At 39.5% G+C, this 16,430-nt stretch overlaps 2 protein-coding genes across 3 annotated transcripts in view; both read right to left on the reverse strand.

Moving 5' to 3' along the window:
- The window catches only part of ITGA1 (integrin subunit alpha 1), a 167,603-nt gene extending 152,863 nt beyond the window's left edge, over nt 1-14,740 (reverse strand). Inside the window, exon 1 of the mRNA XM_023210559.3 lies at nt 14,300-14,740. Coding sequence (XP_023066327.1) covers nt 14,300-14,360 — 61 coding nt within the window. The 5' untranslated portion in view covers nt 14,361-14,740. The remainder of the gene's footprint in view (nt 1-14,299) is intronic.
- On the reverse strand, nt 64-14,791 carry PELO (pelota mRNA surveillance and ribosome rescue factor). 2 transcript variants are annotated; one of them, XM_023210561.2, is made up of 3 exons: nt 14,300-14,791; nt 1,565-2,797; nt 64-1,273 (listed from the first exon to the last, which is right to left on the reverse strand). In XM_023210561.2, the coding sequence occupies exons 2-3, from the start codon at nt 2,288-2,290 to the stop codon at nt 842-844; spliced, it is 1,158 nt and encodes a 385-aa protein (XP_023066329.1). In that variant the 5' UTR covers nt 2,291-2,797; nt 14,300-14,791; the 3' UTR covers nt 64-841. The 2 variants fall into 2 exon arrangements, with proteins under 2 accessions (XP_023066329.1, XP_023066328.1); XM_023210560.1 differs by lacking the exon at nt 14,300-14,791 and having other exon boundaries at nt 633-1,273; nt 1,565-5,212.
- Between the last annotated feature and the right edge of the window lie 1,639 nt (nt 14,792-16,430).

Consider the following 16,430-nt stretch of genomic DNA (forward strand, 5'->3'; position numbering starts at 1 on the left):
TGGTATGTTTTGGTGCAAAGAGCTAAAGTCCTGACTGGGAATGACTTCCAGCTTTGCCACTAATTAGCCACATAACAAGCAAATCACATACTTCAATCTCATTTTAAAAATAAAGATGCCTCAAGGAGATTATTTTGACAATCCCTAGCAGATCAAAGCTCTAAAAATCTAAAAATAATTGATTACGTTACCCTCTAAATCAAATATGACTAATGCTAACAACAACAAAACCAAACCAAGAATTTCCTTTTAACATGATTGGTTCAACAAGCCTTTGAAGAAAAATATTTAAAACTTGTCTTCAAGTCTACTAATTGTACGGCAATCATTTAAAATAGTAAAACTATTTAAATCTAAAAAATATGTAGTGTGTGGAGGTGGGGGAGAAAAGGGATCATTAAATGCAATGCAAGAACACCATGCAGAATTAAAATAAAAAAAAATGTAAACTGAGGATAAGTTAGCAAAAGTTTTTTCTAAAGAAAACTGTTTCAAAGCCTGCAGTGTGAAATTTTACAATTTACCCCAAACAATATACTGTATAGGCATCGTTATTAAATACACACATTTTCTGTTTCCAAGTACTACAGATAACTCATAATTCCTATAAAAATTACCCAATTTAATAAAGATGGTAGTACGTGGAGATTATTTCCTTTTAGTTTATTGTTTAAATACATGTCCTAGCAATCACAAAGTATCTAGTGTAGCCAAATACATAAGAAATCCCTGTATGAATCAAAAAGTGCCACTCTTGCAGCTTTCTGTCACAAGGAAGCTGAGAAATGTACTGTTAACAGTTTAGGAGACACAAGATTGTCTCAGTTTTAAGTTTTAATCATTAATCCTCTTCAGAACTGGAATCATCCTCTTGGTCAGAGAGTTCAGGAACAGGGAAGCGGAGAATGGCAGCTACCCCAGTCAACTGGCTGAGCTGTTCCCCAGAAACGTGAAGACTAGAGAATATCCTAACTGTGCCTGCATTCTCTTTCACACTGTCCACCAGCCTCACATACCGGCTCCGTGTGGCTACATCCTGATGCCTGAAGAGCTCATCGCTGATGAGCAATGTGTCAATTGCCATGGCTTCATTGGCCTTCTCCACCTGCTTGAGTCCATAGAAAGCTCGATCCGGTTCATGTTGTAACATTTTATAGAAGTCATCCAAGGCTTTGACTTCCCCAGCAGCTTTAGTGTCTGAAAGGCGGCTAGCTACAGTAGGGTCACAAAGGGCCTCTTTCAGGGAGTACTTGTGTCCGGAGGAGGCATGTACCTAGAATCACAATTATAAAAGTTAGGCAAAAGAATCTCTCAGAACACCCATTAATCGGCCCACAAAGGCTTAAAGCCAAAAGCGCTAATAAGGTTTCATATGTTTCAGCAAAGTTGACTCCACAAATTTGCTAGACATTTAATATTTTTTTTTTTTTATTTCATTATCTCATGAAAATCCCAGGTAAGTAAAGACTTTCTCCTCTTATTTTTCCCAGTTCTAAAACTTTAGGAGTAGTTCACACCAATCCCTCTGCCCATTCTTAACTATCCCTGGGTAAGATTGTTTTACCTGAAGAAATTTGGACCGGTTTTCCAGGAGCAGTTTGTTGTCGGTCTTCACTGCTTGTTGAAACATGTAGTCGCAGAACTGCTCCCTCACAAATCCTGGGCTGGCCACCAGGATGCACTTTACAACATCAAAGTGTATGTGGCGCTGGATAGCCTGGACCACCTGTTCATAGAACCGCTCCAAGGCCCGGTCATGCTGAGAGCAATTGCCTTTCCTTTTCCTAGGGATGTTCACCTCCACCTTGGCCCGAGTGAGGGTCATGCTGGGAGTGACTAAGCAGATATGGGCGAGGCCTTCCTGCATGACCACAGCCGCCACATCAGCGCTCCAGGCTGGGTCACAGGCCTGCTCGATGCGCTCCAGAACCACACTATCCCACTGTTTCTTGGCCAGGGTGAACTGGCGGTTGGGCTCCAGCTCGATGGTGTGGTAAGCTCCCATCTTGACATATTCATTCTCTTGGATGTTGGTCCCCTTAACCCGCAGCTGGCAGGCTTGAGAGTCGAAGTCGATGGCCTCCACGCAGAGAGTGAGGGTAGTGCGGACCCGATTGCTGCCCACGCTGCCCGTGGAGGACTCGGTCTGTACCTTGCGGATGGTGGAGGCGCGCAGGCTGTCGCCCACCTGCACGAGGTTGTAAGTGTGCCACATGTCCTCAGGCTCCTCGGGGACCAGGGTCACCTGGCCTGCATTATCCTTCTCGATGTTCTTCCTCACGAGCTTCATGACCAAGGAAGGGGCTCACTGACAGAACCACAGGAACCAAGGAGGTCCTCACCTCCGCCCCGGAGAGTGGATGGGAATGCAGGCCGGGAAGGGGGCGGGGCCCGGTTTCTATGGGCACTTGCCTGGCGGGAAGGAAATACTCTTGCTTCGACTCTTGCAGCCTAGGGGAGCACTTCCTCTATCCTTTCCTCTTTCAGTCTGCGGGCGCGCTGCTCCTAACAGGCACGGGAAACACAGCAGCGAAACTCGTCCACTCCGCGGTTCCCGCTGGCAGCCCGGAGCAGCTGGCTGACGTAATGAAGGCGCATGCGCAGCCCGCGTCCCGCGACCGGACGCACGTCTCACGTCCCCAAGGGGGAGGCGGGGCCGCAGTCCGCGCACGCGCAGGCGCACTAAGCTGTGAGGCGCTCCGGTCAAATGAACTCCCTAAAGAAGGTGCAGAATGGTGGCGAGTCCTTTAGTTTAATGCCAAACTTGAACTTCCTAAGTTTTCTCTTCCATCCCTGTCTGTGAAGAATCCGGGGAGTGTGTGGGTGCAAATATTAGTTTTAACTGGCTGCAGTTGCCACTCTGCAACGCTTCCCTCTGGGTAAATTGAATTTCAAAACTAGCAGTAAAAGTAGCTCTCAGAAGTGCAGATTTGGCCCCAAAGGCCCAAACTATTCTCGTTTTTGCTCTTGCCTTATCCGCACTCGGACGCTACAAGCCTGTTGGAGCTGGTATTTAGACGCGGTTTCTGAGAACTACTGATCACGTTCCGTCTGGGCGCCCAGCAACGTGTCCAGCTGTTTTCTGCGCCTAGTTACCGTGTCTGCACGATCTCATTAACCCAGCTGTTAAAGCGCTGGTCCCAAGAGAGAAGAAACTATGTGAGGAATTTACCCCTGGGTGGACCTCTCAGTTGCTTGACCTGATGTCCTGAGAAACCTAGGCTCCAAAGTTGGCAGCCTCAGCTTTCCGCAGTCCAGTAGCCTGTGAAATGTTTAGGGTGGGGGTTGGGTCGCAATAGCTTAGGGCCAGATCTTCACTGCCGCAGCTAAGCTAAAAGTCGAGGCTATGGGAAGTGGGGGAAAACAATTAACTATGACTGACCCTGATTGAATAGCTACATAATTTAAATACAATCCTTAAGTTACTTAGCATTCTTTATTAGGAAGTGGAAATGGAGAAGTGGGATTGCCTCTTTAAAAGACCCATGAATAGAAAAAACAAACAAAGAAATCCAAAAGTTTCTTGAGATGGAGTGGAGCGCCGAAGAGTCCTGCACACATAGCTTCTCACTGTCTTTTCTGTTTTACTCTGTGTGGATTGGAAAGGGGAACTAACCAGCCTGAACAGATGAAACAGGGATGAAAGGAAGGAATCTGAGTTTGGCATAGGCTTGTGAAAGGAAAATAAATCTCGGATCCCCAAACTCATTAAGCCAAAGGGAAAAGTTAAGCTGGGAACTGGGTCACACAAAACTGCCTTGCCTCTTGGTTTTTGAATGAGATGGCTACCAGATGAAAAGCTACACACGTCGCTCATATTTTGCCCACAAGGAAATTCTCAGTGAGCGCCAAGATCTTTACCCTAAAGTGTTTATATTAAAATTTACCATGGGAATATAAATGGATAACTTCCGTTTTCAGCCTCTGCCCACCTGACACAAATGCATATCTGACTGTTCTCCTGCCCCATTTATCTATGTTATCTTATGTAAAAATGCAGATTCAGACTCACTATGCCAGACAGAGGCATGAATGATTATTTTCCCCCTGCCAACCTCTCACATGAAAACTGTATTTCTCAGTATCCCACCCTTTCCCCTTTAAATTTGGAGCCCTCAAAATCATCTTCCCAGAAAGGCATAGCCGGCGCGCGTCCTTAATTTTGGCAAATAAACGTCCTAAAATGATTGAGACTTGTCTCAACATTTTTCTCAACTGACAGGCTTCACAATTTAAATGTCAATTATCTTCCTAAGAGGTTATCAGGTGACAGAAAGGTCCCCTCCAAGGGGAAAGTCCAAGTAAGAACCACTACTTATTAATATTTGTGGCCTCTTTTCTCTTTGTTTCTCGTTCTCTATGTCGCCCCTTACTTCCTCCTTCCTTCCCACCTTCCAATCATACTGAGTACCTTCAAGAAGTTCCTAATTCACATTGCCTTCTTCCAATTCCAAGAGAACCCAGCAACTTTTCACTAAGCAAAGAACTGATCACACTGAAGTGTGAAGGTGATTTGCCTATCCAAAGGACACTGTATTTTTTTAAAAAAGTATCTTGTTAACTTAAAATTCCTACCTAATTGGTAGGGCGAAAGTGTTCTTGGGTGTGTATGTGTGAGAGTGAGAGAGAGAGAGAAGAAATAATTTTGAACTGGGGCTTTGAAGTGCTCCTCGATCATCTTTCTAAGTACAATTCATCTTTCCCATAGTCTGCCAAAGATTAAAAGCCACAGAATCACAGTGGAAAGCACACAGTAGGATCTTAACAAAAGGTTTTTATTGAAGAGCTATCACTTACTGAATGTTTATCAAGTTCTTTCCTATGCTCTAATTCTCCCCTGTAAGGTAAATATTTGTTATCCTAATTTTATAGAAGAAAATCAACCATGGGGAAGTTAAGAAATGTTTTCAAGATCACATGACTAGCATTGAAATTCAGGCCTGCTTAACTCTTATACCCTCTCTTTCCACTACCACCATCCTATATTATGAATGTTCGTAATCATCTTTGTCACTGCAAATTATGTGCTATTATCCACTGTCACTTCCCCTCAACTGTCACCTTTACCAGTTAAACAAAAACTCACAGCTTGGGAACCAACCTAGAGGGTTTGAAAGGCACTAGTCCCTTTCCTGCTCTTTTATCACCTCTTAAAATTATTATACTTTTGTCTTCTACATAGTATTTTTTTTCCTTCTGTCCAGCCTAGGTCATCATTACACTCTTAGAGAAAGATCTAATATTCTACATTAGGAAAAAAAAAAAAAAAAAAAAAAAAAAAAAAATATATATATATATATATACACATTAGAAACCTGTGAAAAACCCTTATTGACTCTTAAATTCATGGTTAAAAAAGTTTTATTTTAAGTTATGAGACAAACCACTTCAGGCCATTTTAAAAAATATCAATGTGCTTCCATAATTGAGCATACTATAAAATATTTCATAGAATTACTGTTTTATGTGAAACATCTGCAATAGTTGGGAACTTTTTTTTCCTTTTTTTTTTTTTTTTTGTAATTTAAACCTGTAGTTGACTATTAGACGTTTTCACCCAGATTTTGTGTCATGGATTGGTATTTCTAGACCAATCATTATGTTTTTATTTTGATTCATTTTGGATTCTCATTCCCTATGAATTAACGTCTACAATCCCTTGCTACAATCCCAAATTGCACTGGCCTTACAAATTTACTTCCCGCTTTTCCCCTCAGGGCATCCTATATTCCAGCTTGAAAGTAACCTTTGTTTCCTACATATGCTAGGAACTTTCTAATTTGCTACCTTAACTCATACTAACTTCTCTATTTAAAATGTCACTTCTTTTCATCCCTGCTTCCATTAATACTGCCTATCTTTAAAGTCCATTTTAAATGTTGTCTCAAACGTGAAACTGTAATCTTGAAACCATGTTAATTTAAACACATATCTTTTTTGTTGAACTCTGGAAGGATTCCTCTTTATACTCTTTTGTCTTCTGCAAGGTCCTTTGCGCATAGTAGGCACTCATATATTAATGATAAGCTAGGTGAGTCAAATGTAAAGTATGGCAGCTATTTTAACATTATTGCAGACATTTCCAGACATTTCTTAAGGCACTTATATTCTTATTGACTGTATTTCAGTTAATAACGGTAGTTTAGAAACTGCTGTAGTTATATATTTATTTTCATTTTTTTCCAAATAAGCAAAATATTGAGAAAAATAACCAGTGCTTTTAGCTCTGTTGCTTTAAATACTAATTTTATACTTATTTATTGGCTGTTTAAAATAGAAATCTTTATATCAGTAACTTTATATCAGTAAAAATCTTTATATCAGTAACTTTAATTATACCTATTTTTCCTACAATTTATATTAATCTCTTCAGAAGGGGAAAAAAAGTAATGTTACCTCCAAAAGTTTTTAATTTGTTGCTCTTGAGACACTTCCAGTGTCTCAAAAAGAGAACTGGGCTAGAAGTCAAGCATCCTGGATTGTAGTTCTTACTCTTCAATTGTTTTTACTGTAACTTTTGGCAGTACTCAGTCTCTTTGGAACTCAATTTATTTTACTGAAGAATTGAGGGAATTGAATTCAATAGTTAAACTTGTAACTAAAAATTATGCTGCAGTAATATTTTTTAAATGTTTAAACAGCACCTATAATCTCATCCTAACATATTTGTTTTCAATTTTGCATGCTATCTTTCAAATCTGATTTTTCTAAGACCCATTTCGGTGGTGGAAGACTGATTCGAAGTTTCATACTTATGGGCCAAGAATTGACAGACCTCAAATATGGTCTTTCCTGGATGGATTCTATCAACTTGAAATAAGTCCCAGACCGCAATAAAGCTAATTATTTTCATTCTAAATTATAAATAAGATGATTTGTCCTGCTCTCTCATTTGACCATCCTTATGAGGTTCTAGGGATATTATGATACCTGATATTAATAAATTATAGAGCTCTAAAAATGCCTGACTTGAAGCTAGAAAACTGGATCAGACAAAACAAGGGACAAGAGCTCATTTTAACATGATCATGATTATTCAGCTTTGGAAAAATAACTGGTTTGGTAGAGTTGACTGATGGATAATCTTTGGGGTACATTAATTTATGTTATCACCCCCCTTTCAGGGAAACCGTAGGTCAGCTCTACTGAATGAAATGGTTCATGGACCTCATTGGTGAGTTGAATTACTATCTTTTCTATTATAATAATATGAAAGAAATGTTTTATATGACATGAAAGGGAATTATGGGCTCCTGAAAGATGGAAATTTTGTTTTAATACCCTCTGCTTAGCGTGTGACCCTTAAACAGTGCTGTATAAATTGTCTTGTTTTCATCTTGTATTTTATTTTGGAAGGCTTACTTTCCTGAAACACAAACCTAATTCTTTTGTTACTCCATATAAAGCACCTTGGGAATCTCTCCCACCATTGCTTCTTTCCATGTCTACTACCTCTCCCACCAGTAAAGGCAGAGACTTACTATGTTTAATCTGTCTTTGTGCTGCTGGAACACAGCATGACAAGTGGCACATACTTATATTTTTAGTATGCAAAAATTAATGGTTATTAATTTGTCTTTAATTCAGAGTTTTTAACTTGCCTATAACTGACATTCTAAAATTAGGAAATCACATTCTGTTTTGTAATGTTACTAAAAATTTTAAAAGAAGGTTACTCTTAAGGTAAGTTTATATATAAACCTATTTCAATATTTGAGATAGACATGCTTAGGTAAGAAAATGGTAATTTAAAATACATCTTCCCCAGGAAAATTTCTTAACATGTTTTAAAATAACACATAATGGCAAGTAGTTTTACTATACATGGTTTGGAAAGTGAACTTTACAAAATAAGAAGCCAGAGCTCCAATTATGAATATCTAGTGATAAACACAATTGTTTATTTAGAGAGAATGTGCAAACCTCAGATTGTGCAAAGGTTCCCATGTGACCTCCACCAACAAAGCTAAGTGGATGACTGGGAGGATTAGTTGGCTAATATAGACAAAAAGGTAAAAAGTAAAAGAGAAAGTGTTTTTTGTTTTTTTTGTTTGTTTGTTTTAAGGAACTTGTTCTCACTTACTATGTAAATTTCTCATGATGGAAAATGCTTACTGCAGTTGTCACAAAATAATATAAAACCTCCTACCAAATAAAGAAAATCCTATCAACAGAAGTGTGTGTGTGTGTGTGTGTGTGTGTATTTTTATTTGCATGTATTCTTAAACAGCATAAGATCATTTCACCAAAAATATTATAAGTAAAATGTATAACACAGGTAATTTTAAGGACTGGCCAGTAGCCATGTATTTCTAGACTTCAGTGTTTGGTAAAATAAAAGTCAAATTAATAAAATAATTTTGAAAGTACATTTAATATGATTTTTAACAAAATATATAAACCATCTTAACTATTGATGTTTTAAAGTGATTTAAGTGCTATATTTAAATGTAAGAATTTGCATTTATTTTAGGAGATCTCATATAATTCATACAAAAAGAGTATATGTATATCCACTCCTTTGCATATTTGAATTACAATGATTTTTCAATTCAGATCTCTTACTTGTCTTGTTAATAGGGATCTCCTCTTTGGATAAAACTGAATTTTTTCAACACGTAAAGTGAATTCTTAACACCAACCAGCATGTGCATTTTAATTTCCTTTTGATATTTAGTTGACTTTTTTATCTTCCTTTTAAATCATAGGAAAGTTTTGATGAAAATTAGTCTCTTTCCTATATACACAGCCCTGGAGCTTACCACCAACATGACAAAAGGTTAAGAGTTTGCCAAAACTAGAGTCATTAATCCTGTGCAACTGGAACATTATTTGATCACTTTATTGTCACCTTTCTCCTGAAGCTCTCTTCTAAAGATAGAGCATTTGGAGGAAGCTCTGTTTTGGGGATCTGGTGATGCTGTTGGTGCCAGAGGAGCAATTATCCCCTAAAACAGATACAAACTTGGCACTTGAAGAGAACTTAGAGGAACAATGTTATATCTTTGTATCTAGATGGGGTTTCACATATTAGCCTCTTCGAAATCTTATGACACAATTTTTAAGTGTCCAAAGAAGTGGAAAATTACCATGTAGCTACACTGTGTATTATTGATCGTAATTTTCAGATGCACTTTTTTCCCAATTTCAACATCTCTGAAACTAGGAAGTATCTAACAATCTAGCAATTAAAATTGGATTGGGAGTGACTTGTCTTTCTTAATGGTACATAAAATATGGTGTATCTTTCAATTGGTGGTGTCTTCCATTCCATTATTTATAAATTTGGGTATACAGAAATATTTCAGGTAGAGGTATAATAAAATCAGATGGAGGTATATAATAGAGGGACAATCTGATCCCTTGAGTATTTTATGAGTTTGTCAATAGTCAATTCTTTTGTGATTCATTCAATTAAAAAGTGTCTATTATTTCTAGGTGCTGTGGTTAAAGATCCTACCCTCACAGAGCATACAGCAAGCTGGAAAGACAGACAATTAGATAGTTAATTATAATACCATGGCACGTTATATAATGGAAGCAAAGGTGCTGGGATACACATGTCCTAAGGTAGGGTTCAATCTACTTCAGGGTCTCTGGAAATGACATTTATTCAGGGATTGGGATCAGTAGCAGTGGGAGTAACTACTTATGCAAAGTCCCCAAGGAGACTTTAGAGTAGCTGAAGAATAAAGGAGCTGAAAGAAGCTCAATAATCTTGAAGATAGAAATATATGCAGTCATTTGCATCCCTTGATACTCTACTGTACTTTCTTTGAGGGCGAATACAATTCTCCAGTCACAGACTGCTCTGAATAGGCAATCTATTCTGACTTTAGCACTGTGGCAACAGTTTCAAAATATCTTTCATCTCAGTTTCTTAACATGAATTTGAGTACACTATTTTGTATTTCATTCAACAAAAGAGTAGTGTAGGTAAAGAATAGCATTTTAGCCCCCAACTTTTCTAAATGTATTTTAAACATGAGCTACTTTATTCTACTAAAATATGTTAAGAGATGGGGAAATTCAGTAAGTTCTAAATCTAGTGGGAAGTTTATTAGGTTAGAAGTGGAGGAACACTTTAGAGGAGCATCCATCTACTAAAGTCAGAACATCAGTGATAAGCTGTAGCCCAAGAGCTCATGCTTCAAAATAGCTGGATAAGTGTTATGACAGGAGGGAAGAGAAATAGGTAAATTAGAGTAGCATATATATTTGTCTCATGGTTACTCTCATTGCCTGTTTACTAAACAAACAAAAATCCCATGAATTCATTGCTGCCTTTACAAACATCACAATGAGAAAGACAATTTTCACCATCTTCAGCAATTCCTGACAGTACATTGTCTGCCACTGGGAGTCATTCTTTGTTTTGAATGGGTGGCTGACTTCCTCCCCATATTCAGCCATCTCCCGTCTCCTCACTGGATTTCATTTTGAATAGGAACTCTTGCCTGTGAAAAAAGTCACAAAAGAAGACCCTTGCTTGGCCAACCAGGGTCAACCAAACATTTTGGCCAACCAAAATGTTTCTAGGAAAGACAGACATATAACTTAATTAGGGTAATTCTATATTTATATTCTTAATAACGAGAGAGAGTAGTCTTATTTGAGTTACACTTAATGCTGTACACCTAAAAATCATGGAAATAAAAGATCGATGTATCATTAACTAGGTCTTTATCTAAGTCTTTTAGACAATTATGTTTGGATTTCACATTTAGAGGAGTGAGCAAGAGAGAATGAACTTATCTTTAGGCAGCCTATATAGCATATTATTTTAGAGCATTTAATTTGAGGTCGGAGATATGAATTGAGTAGATGTGTCATTAGTTCTTCAACTTTGGAAAGGTGAAATTAACTTCTTAGTACTGTATTTTGATTTCTTCATCTCTAAAATATGGATAAGAGTTATAAAGTTTTGCTTTTTTTCTTTTCCTTTTTTCAAGGCTAATCAACTGAAGCAGAGGGAGTGAAAAAAGAACAAAGAAATCTGTGACTGGTTGTGATCAATTAGTAAACTTATTTTTTTAGATTAAAATGAAATAATACATGCAAAGCCCTTGCACAGTGCCTTGCACATAACACATTTCAGGGTTAAGTTGTGCTAGTTATTCCATTATTGATTGTCTTGCCCTTTGTCCTCTGGAAGGTTGGATCTTGCCATTTGGGTATGGCCAATGGGAAGGCTAAGCAAGACATCAGAGGGTGGGAGGAAAGGAGGTATATTTGCTTTCCTTACTCCTTCTCTGCTAGGCTTCAGGTTTGTCACCAGCTGCATTCCTTTTTATGACCACAACTCCAATCTAATGGCCACTCTCCCATAGCTAGAGTTCATAACAGACTAACACTGCCATCTCCTCAGGCCTAGGAATGGTCATGGTTTTTCTTCTCACTGTTGCTTCAGGTTCTTTTTTCCCACCATTGCTTGCGCTAAATGTTCCACCCTCTTTTCTTGTTCCTTTAAGGCCTCTCTAAACTGTCACTTTATGAAACTGTCTTCAGTTAAATCCTTCATGTGTGGCATTAGTTTATGCTGAGACTTTGATGTACATAAAACAACAATACTTTGTTTGGACATAAGGAAGGACATCTTTTTGATGAATCATTTTAGTAAATGTTGTAAGGAGCTAATATGAGATATTCTAAATCAAATGGGAAGTTTATTGGGATGCTGGTGGTTTGTTGTTCTGATGTAAATCCAGCTTTGAAGGCTGTAGAGTTTGTTTAGATGGCAGATGGTTGTAGGAAGGAAAGATGGAGTTCTTTTCTTGATGCATAAACAGGATCATATCTTCAGTGGCAGAGTGAACATGAGGATTATGGAGAAAGTAAAGAAAGGTGATTGGCTATAATGGACAGTTTGTGTTTAAGGGTTGTGGTAGGCAGAATAATGGTCTCCCAAAGATATCCATGACCTAATGCCTGGAACTTGTGAATATGTTATCTTAGATGGTAAAAGGGACTTGGAAGATGTAATTAAATTAAAGATCTTAAGATGATGAGATTATTCTGTTAGGCACATTGCAATTACAAAGGATCCTTAGGAAGGTAGTAGGGTCAGAGTCAGAGAAGGAGATATGATGATAAAGCAGAATCACGGGAAGAGCTGAAGATTCTACCCTGCTGAGTTGAAGATGGAGAAAGGGGCCACAGGCCAAGAATGCAGGTGGTGGCCAGAGGCTGATGAAAACAGGGAAACTAACTTTCCCCTAGAACCTCCAGAAGAAATGCAGCCCCAGTGACATCTTGATTCTAGCCCAGTGAGATTTCTGACCTACAGAACAGTACAATAGTAAATTTATGTTGTTTTAAGGTGGTGATCTGTGGCAAGTTGTTACAACAGCAATAAGAAACTGACATAGGAGATAGAGAGAGGGTGTTGGATTAGGGCAGTCAGTCGAGAATTTTGGATATTATCTTAAAGGCAACAAAGAACCACCAAAGATTTTTGACTAAAAACAGATATAATGAAAATGATGTATTAGGAGGGTAGACTGGAAGTTGGGTTCAGATTGAAGACAGAAAGATAAGCTCTACAGTGGTGTGCATGGATAAGTATGGTGATTAGTACCCAGGTTACAAATGGACTCTGTTAATTGATAAGAAGTTTCCAAATCTGAAAGAGATTGCTAAAGAAGAGCCTACAGAATATAATGACTGATGGGGAATCAGCAAAGGAAAGCAGTCCAATTTCAGATGCCTCATGTGTTGTGAAATGGGCATAAAACACACAAGGGTTCTAAATATTTTCTTTTAAGTCTCTTCCTGGATTCACCAATGTATATTTCACCAACATATATATGAAATTGTAACTTGTTAAACTGCTCTGTTACTTCAAGTTTCACTCTTGTCTTTTTAGAAGATATGCAAACCTCATTTCCTCATTTCTACTCTAGAGACTGCTTATTTGGTAGAATGAAATAGGTACAACTTGAATAGTTAGTAAACTACTGTATTCAGATTTTGCACAAAAACAACAAAATATAATCTAAAAACAATTCAGTTGGAGAAGACTGATAGGTCAAGTATGTGTAAAGAGTAGTGGCAGTAGCTGGTAAGTTAAACTACTCACTGGCTATAATGCTGTTCAGCAGTTACCACTGTTTGGATTATTGGACATTTCCTGAGTAGTGGGAAATATTTGGATGAAAAGCCAGTAGCTCATTATTAACTCTCTTTACATCACCTCCCTTCTGAAAAAAGCTTTGCTTGCTGATAATCAACTTCTAAATGATCTTCATAAAAGTTAACAATGCTTGGACATCTAAGGCAGGTCTAAACTGGCTGGCTCTACCTTGTTTCTAATGGTAAAAATGCTAAATTAACTAGTACTAATAACCATGCCAGCAGTAAAACCACTGAACAATTTAATATCAATGATATGTTAAAGCCAGCTGTTAATTATCCCATTAATAAGGTGATTTTCTTTCACACAGAGATTCTATCGATACACTTTCCCCCCACCTCCTTCCATTTTTCACCATTTCAACTTCCCACCACCCCAATCAGTAACTGGTAAAAAACATCTGACCATGAGTTAATTATTGGGAAAATCTTAGAAAATGCTATATTTCAACCTTTTTCTAAATTGGATACAACTTTGCATTTCCACTATGTTTTTAAGTCCCCTCCTTAAAAATACACATTTATGTACAAATAACAATAGTATATTTTGCATCTTAAAAGTAGACTGCACTGTGATATTGACAGAGAAAACGTTCACCATTCCTTTCTACGTTTCAAAATATCCCTCCTCTTGGGTGCTGACATAGAAAACATCATTTTGGAACAAGTGGCAGTTTCGCCTTGCATCCCTGCCTTTTCTTGTTCTGCATGGGAAAAAGCCTGAATAGTAGACAGCAAGAAAATTCAATAGTGTCCACTCTGGAACAACCCGAGGGTAGGAATTTTGCGTATGTATCAGGCGCCCAATAAGCATCACCCTCCCATCCCATGCCATAAAAAAGGGTGGAGGGGAGGAAATATTCAGCAAAGTCCTAAAATACACTGTGTATTGTAAAAACAACTTTAATTTTAAAAGTCAATTCTACTTTGTAAGGTTTTCAGTGTTGCCTCCTAGGGTGAAGAACTTTGGAGAGACACCAAGACTAATCACGTCAAAACCAGAACGCGAAACTCCTGCCTGACCCGTAGCCTGATCTGAGTACCTGGAGTGCCCCAAAGTGGAAGGGCACTCTCTCCTCCTATCTGGCTCATGGCTCTGAGGACCTCCCTCCCCTCCAAGCCCCAAGCCCGCGAGCAGGAGATGCTCAGAGAAAAGCGAGTTGCTCACCAGTGAGGAGCCAGCAGCAGGCGACAGCGACCCCTGGGCGGGCGCGGGGCCGAGGGGCCATGGCCGGAGCGGCCTCAGCGCCAGGGGGCCGCGCTGGTTCGCAGGGCAGGACCTGGCAGGATCGGGCGCGGGAGCTGCGCGCTCTGGCTGGGCCACTCAGCCCGCTGCCGCGGTTCCCAGTCCTCTGCCCCAGTGGCAGCGGCGCCCAGGAGCGGGAGAGGAGTGATTTCCTGTGTTTTCGTCGAATGCCTCTAAGTGCGCTCCACGCTTTTCACATCCCAGACGGATTGCCACATCGCCCGCCCCTGCGCGCTCTTGGTCTCTGAAATCTCACTGGCAGCTTCCCAGGCTCTGTCCGAGACATGGACAAATAAAGCCAGCTTCGCGGGTCCGTGTTTAGGCTAAAGTCCACGGGCTGTAGAAGCAAACCTTAAAGGGACATCTGCCTTTCATTGAGAGGGTAAAATCCCCTAAGGTGGTAGGAAGGCGGGTAAGGGCTGGACTTCGGGAGGGTGTCGCCAGCCAAGTGGCTCCGCCTTCACACCCCTTACTTCTCCCGGTCCGGGCAGGGAAGGAGCTTTGACAGTACCTGGGCGCCCTTAACGGGAGGCAGCTTTCCGAGGTCCATTAAGCAGAGGGATTAGGCCGTCTGTGAGAATGAGAGGATCTGAAATCCCCCCTTCCATCTCCTGCGGACACTCGAACTTCACCGTGAAGTCGTTTTGCAGGAAAGGGGGCGTCCCCACCACCCCGACAGGCTCCACTGAGGGCTTTGCTTTCGCTTATTGGGAGCGGGGGGGTGGGGGAAGGCTTTGCTTAGTTTATGGTAATTCGTGGTTAAAGGGTGGTTGCAGATAAGCTTTTCTTTGAGATAACTATGATAAAGGGAGAAAAGGAGAAGCAAGACCGAGGAAAAACAGAAAGAGGGAGAGAGAGAAGGGAAGAGAGGAAGAAAAGCAGCCTCTTTGGAAATGGAATGTATGTGGGCTATTTTGTTTAAGTGAATTAGGATGTTTGTACGCTGGTAATTGAATCTAATAAAGAACTCGGGGCACTGCTTTATTTTTTTTCTTGCTTGAAACTTTTACGAGTAAAAATGCGTTGAGTCCAGAAGTGCTTAGGAAGTTGCAATGCTTCCCTTTCCTGGTGAGTTGAACAACCTCGCTGAGTCAAAAGCCATATTCATGCTAGCTTCAACCAATGCTTGCTATTTTCAAAATAGCTGTGTCTTAGCGGTTTGGAGAGTTTCAAAGAACAGAAAAGATGAGTGGATTTGTGTTTAGAGGAATCTGAGGGGAACAGTTCAATTCAATTCGCTTCAACTCAACAACAAATTGAACATCTCTATCTAGCAGAACTAGGGCTAGGCAGGACAAGAGTGCCACCCAAAGGAGGGTTCGTTGAGCAGAACACAACACAGGTAGCACAGAACAGGTAACACGAGGGACAGGAAGGAAGAAACCCACAGGGATCACTGGATACGCTGGATCGCAGCAACTAAAAGCTGGAGAAGACAGAAGCTGAAGAAGTTTAAGGAGGGTCAAAAATGGGGTGGGCAGACCCAAGGAAGTTGAAGGCCATCAGATCTCAGTATGTTGACCCATTAGTCCAGAAATTCCTTTCCTATTATGTATCTGAACTGATTCACTATTTAGTGAATACATTAAAAATCCTGTTCTCAGATTTTTTTTAGTTTTTATAATGTCATTTCTCAGTTCTTTCTTCAAATGTACACAAATGAGTCTCTAGAAAAATTGCATTGTGTTGGGTCACAGTCCAATCCCATTGGACTTTACTTAAGTTCCTTTGTTTGTGTTCAATGCTCTCATATCCTGCCAAGGAATTCATTTCCTGTGTACATCTCATTTCCCTGTCCGTAGTATCGGTTATGTCTTATGCCTCTCAGTATGACTCTCTTTGCTTTGAACAGTAACCAATAGATATTGATTAATGCATAGACATTTAAAAATCATAAGTACTTTCCCAATGATACTTCTCTAAACTGCTTAGTTTTCAAAAATATGTAATAGTGTGTCTATATATACACAAACATATATGTATGTATGTATGTGTATATACATATGTACAGCATATACATACATATGCAAATACATATATGACATTTTAGCAA

This window comes from Piliocolobus tephrosceles, chromosome 4 (genome assembly GCF_002776525.5).
Source record: "Piliocolobus tephrosceles isolate RC106 chromosome 4, ASM277652v3, whole genome shotgun sequence".
In the NCBI taxonomy this organism is placed as follows: Eukaryota; Metazoa; Chordata; class Mammalia; order Primates; family Cercopithecidae; genus Piliocolobus; species Piliocolobus tephrosceles.

Bases quoted from the DNA above. Each gene is read 5' to 3' on its own strand.
- PELO (XM_023210561.2), bottom strand. From the start codon at position 2,290: ATGAAGCTCGTGAGGAAGAACATCGAGAAGGATAATGCAGGCCAGGTG. The intron at 1,274-1,564 runs GTAAAACAATCT...TTGTGATTCTAG, and splicing joins ACCGGTCCAAATTTCTTCAG to GTACATGCCTCCTCCGGACA.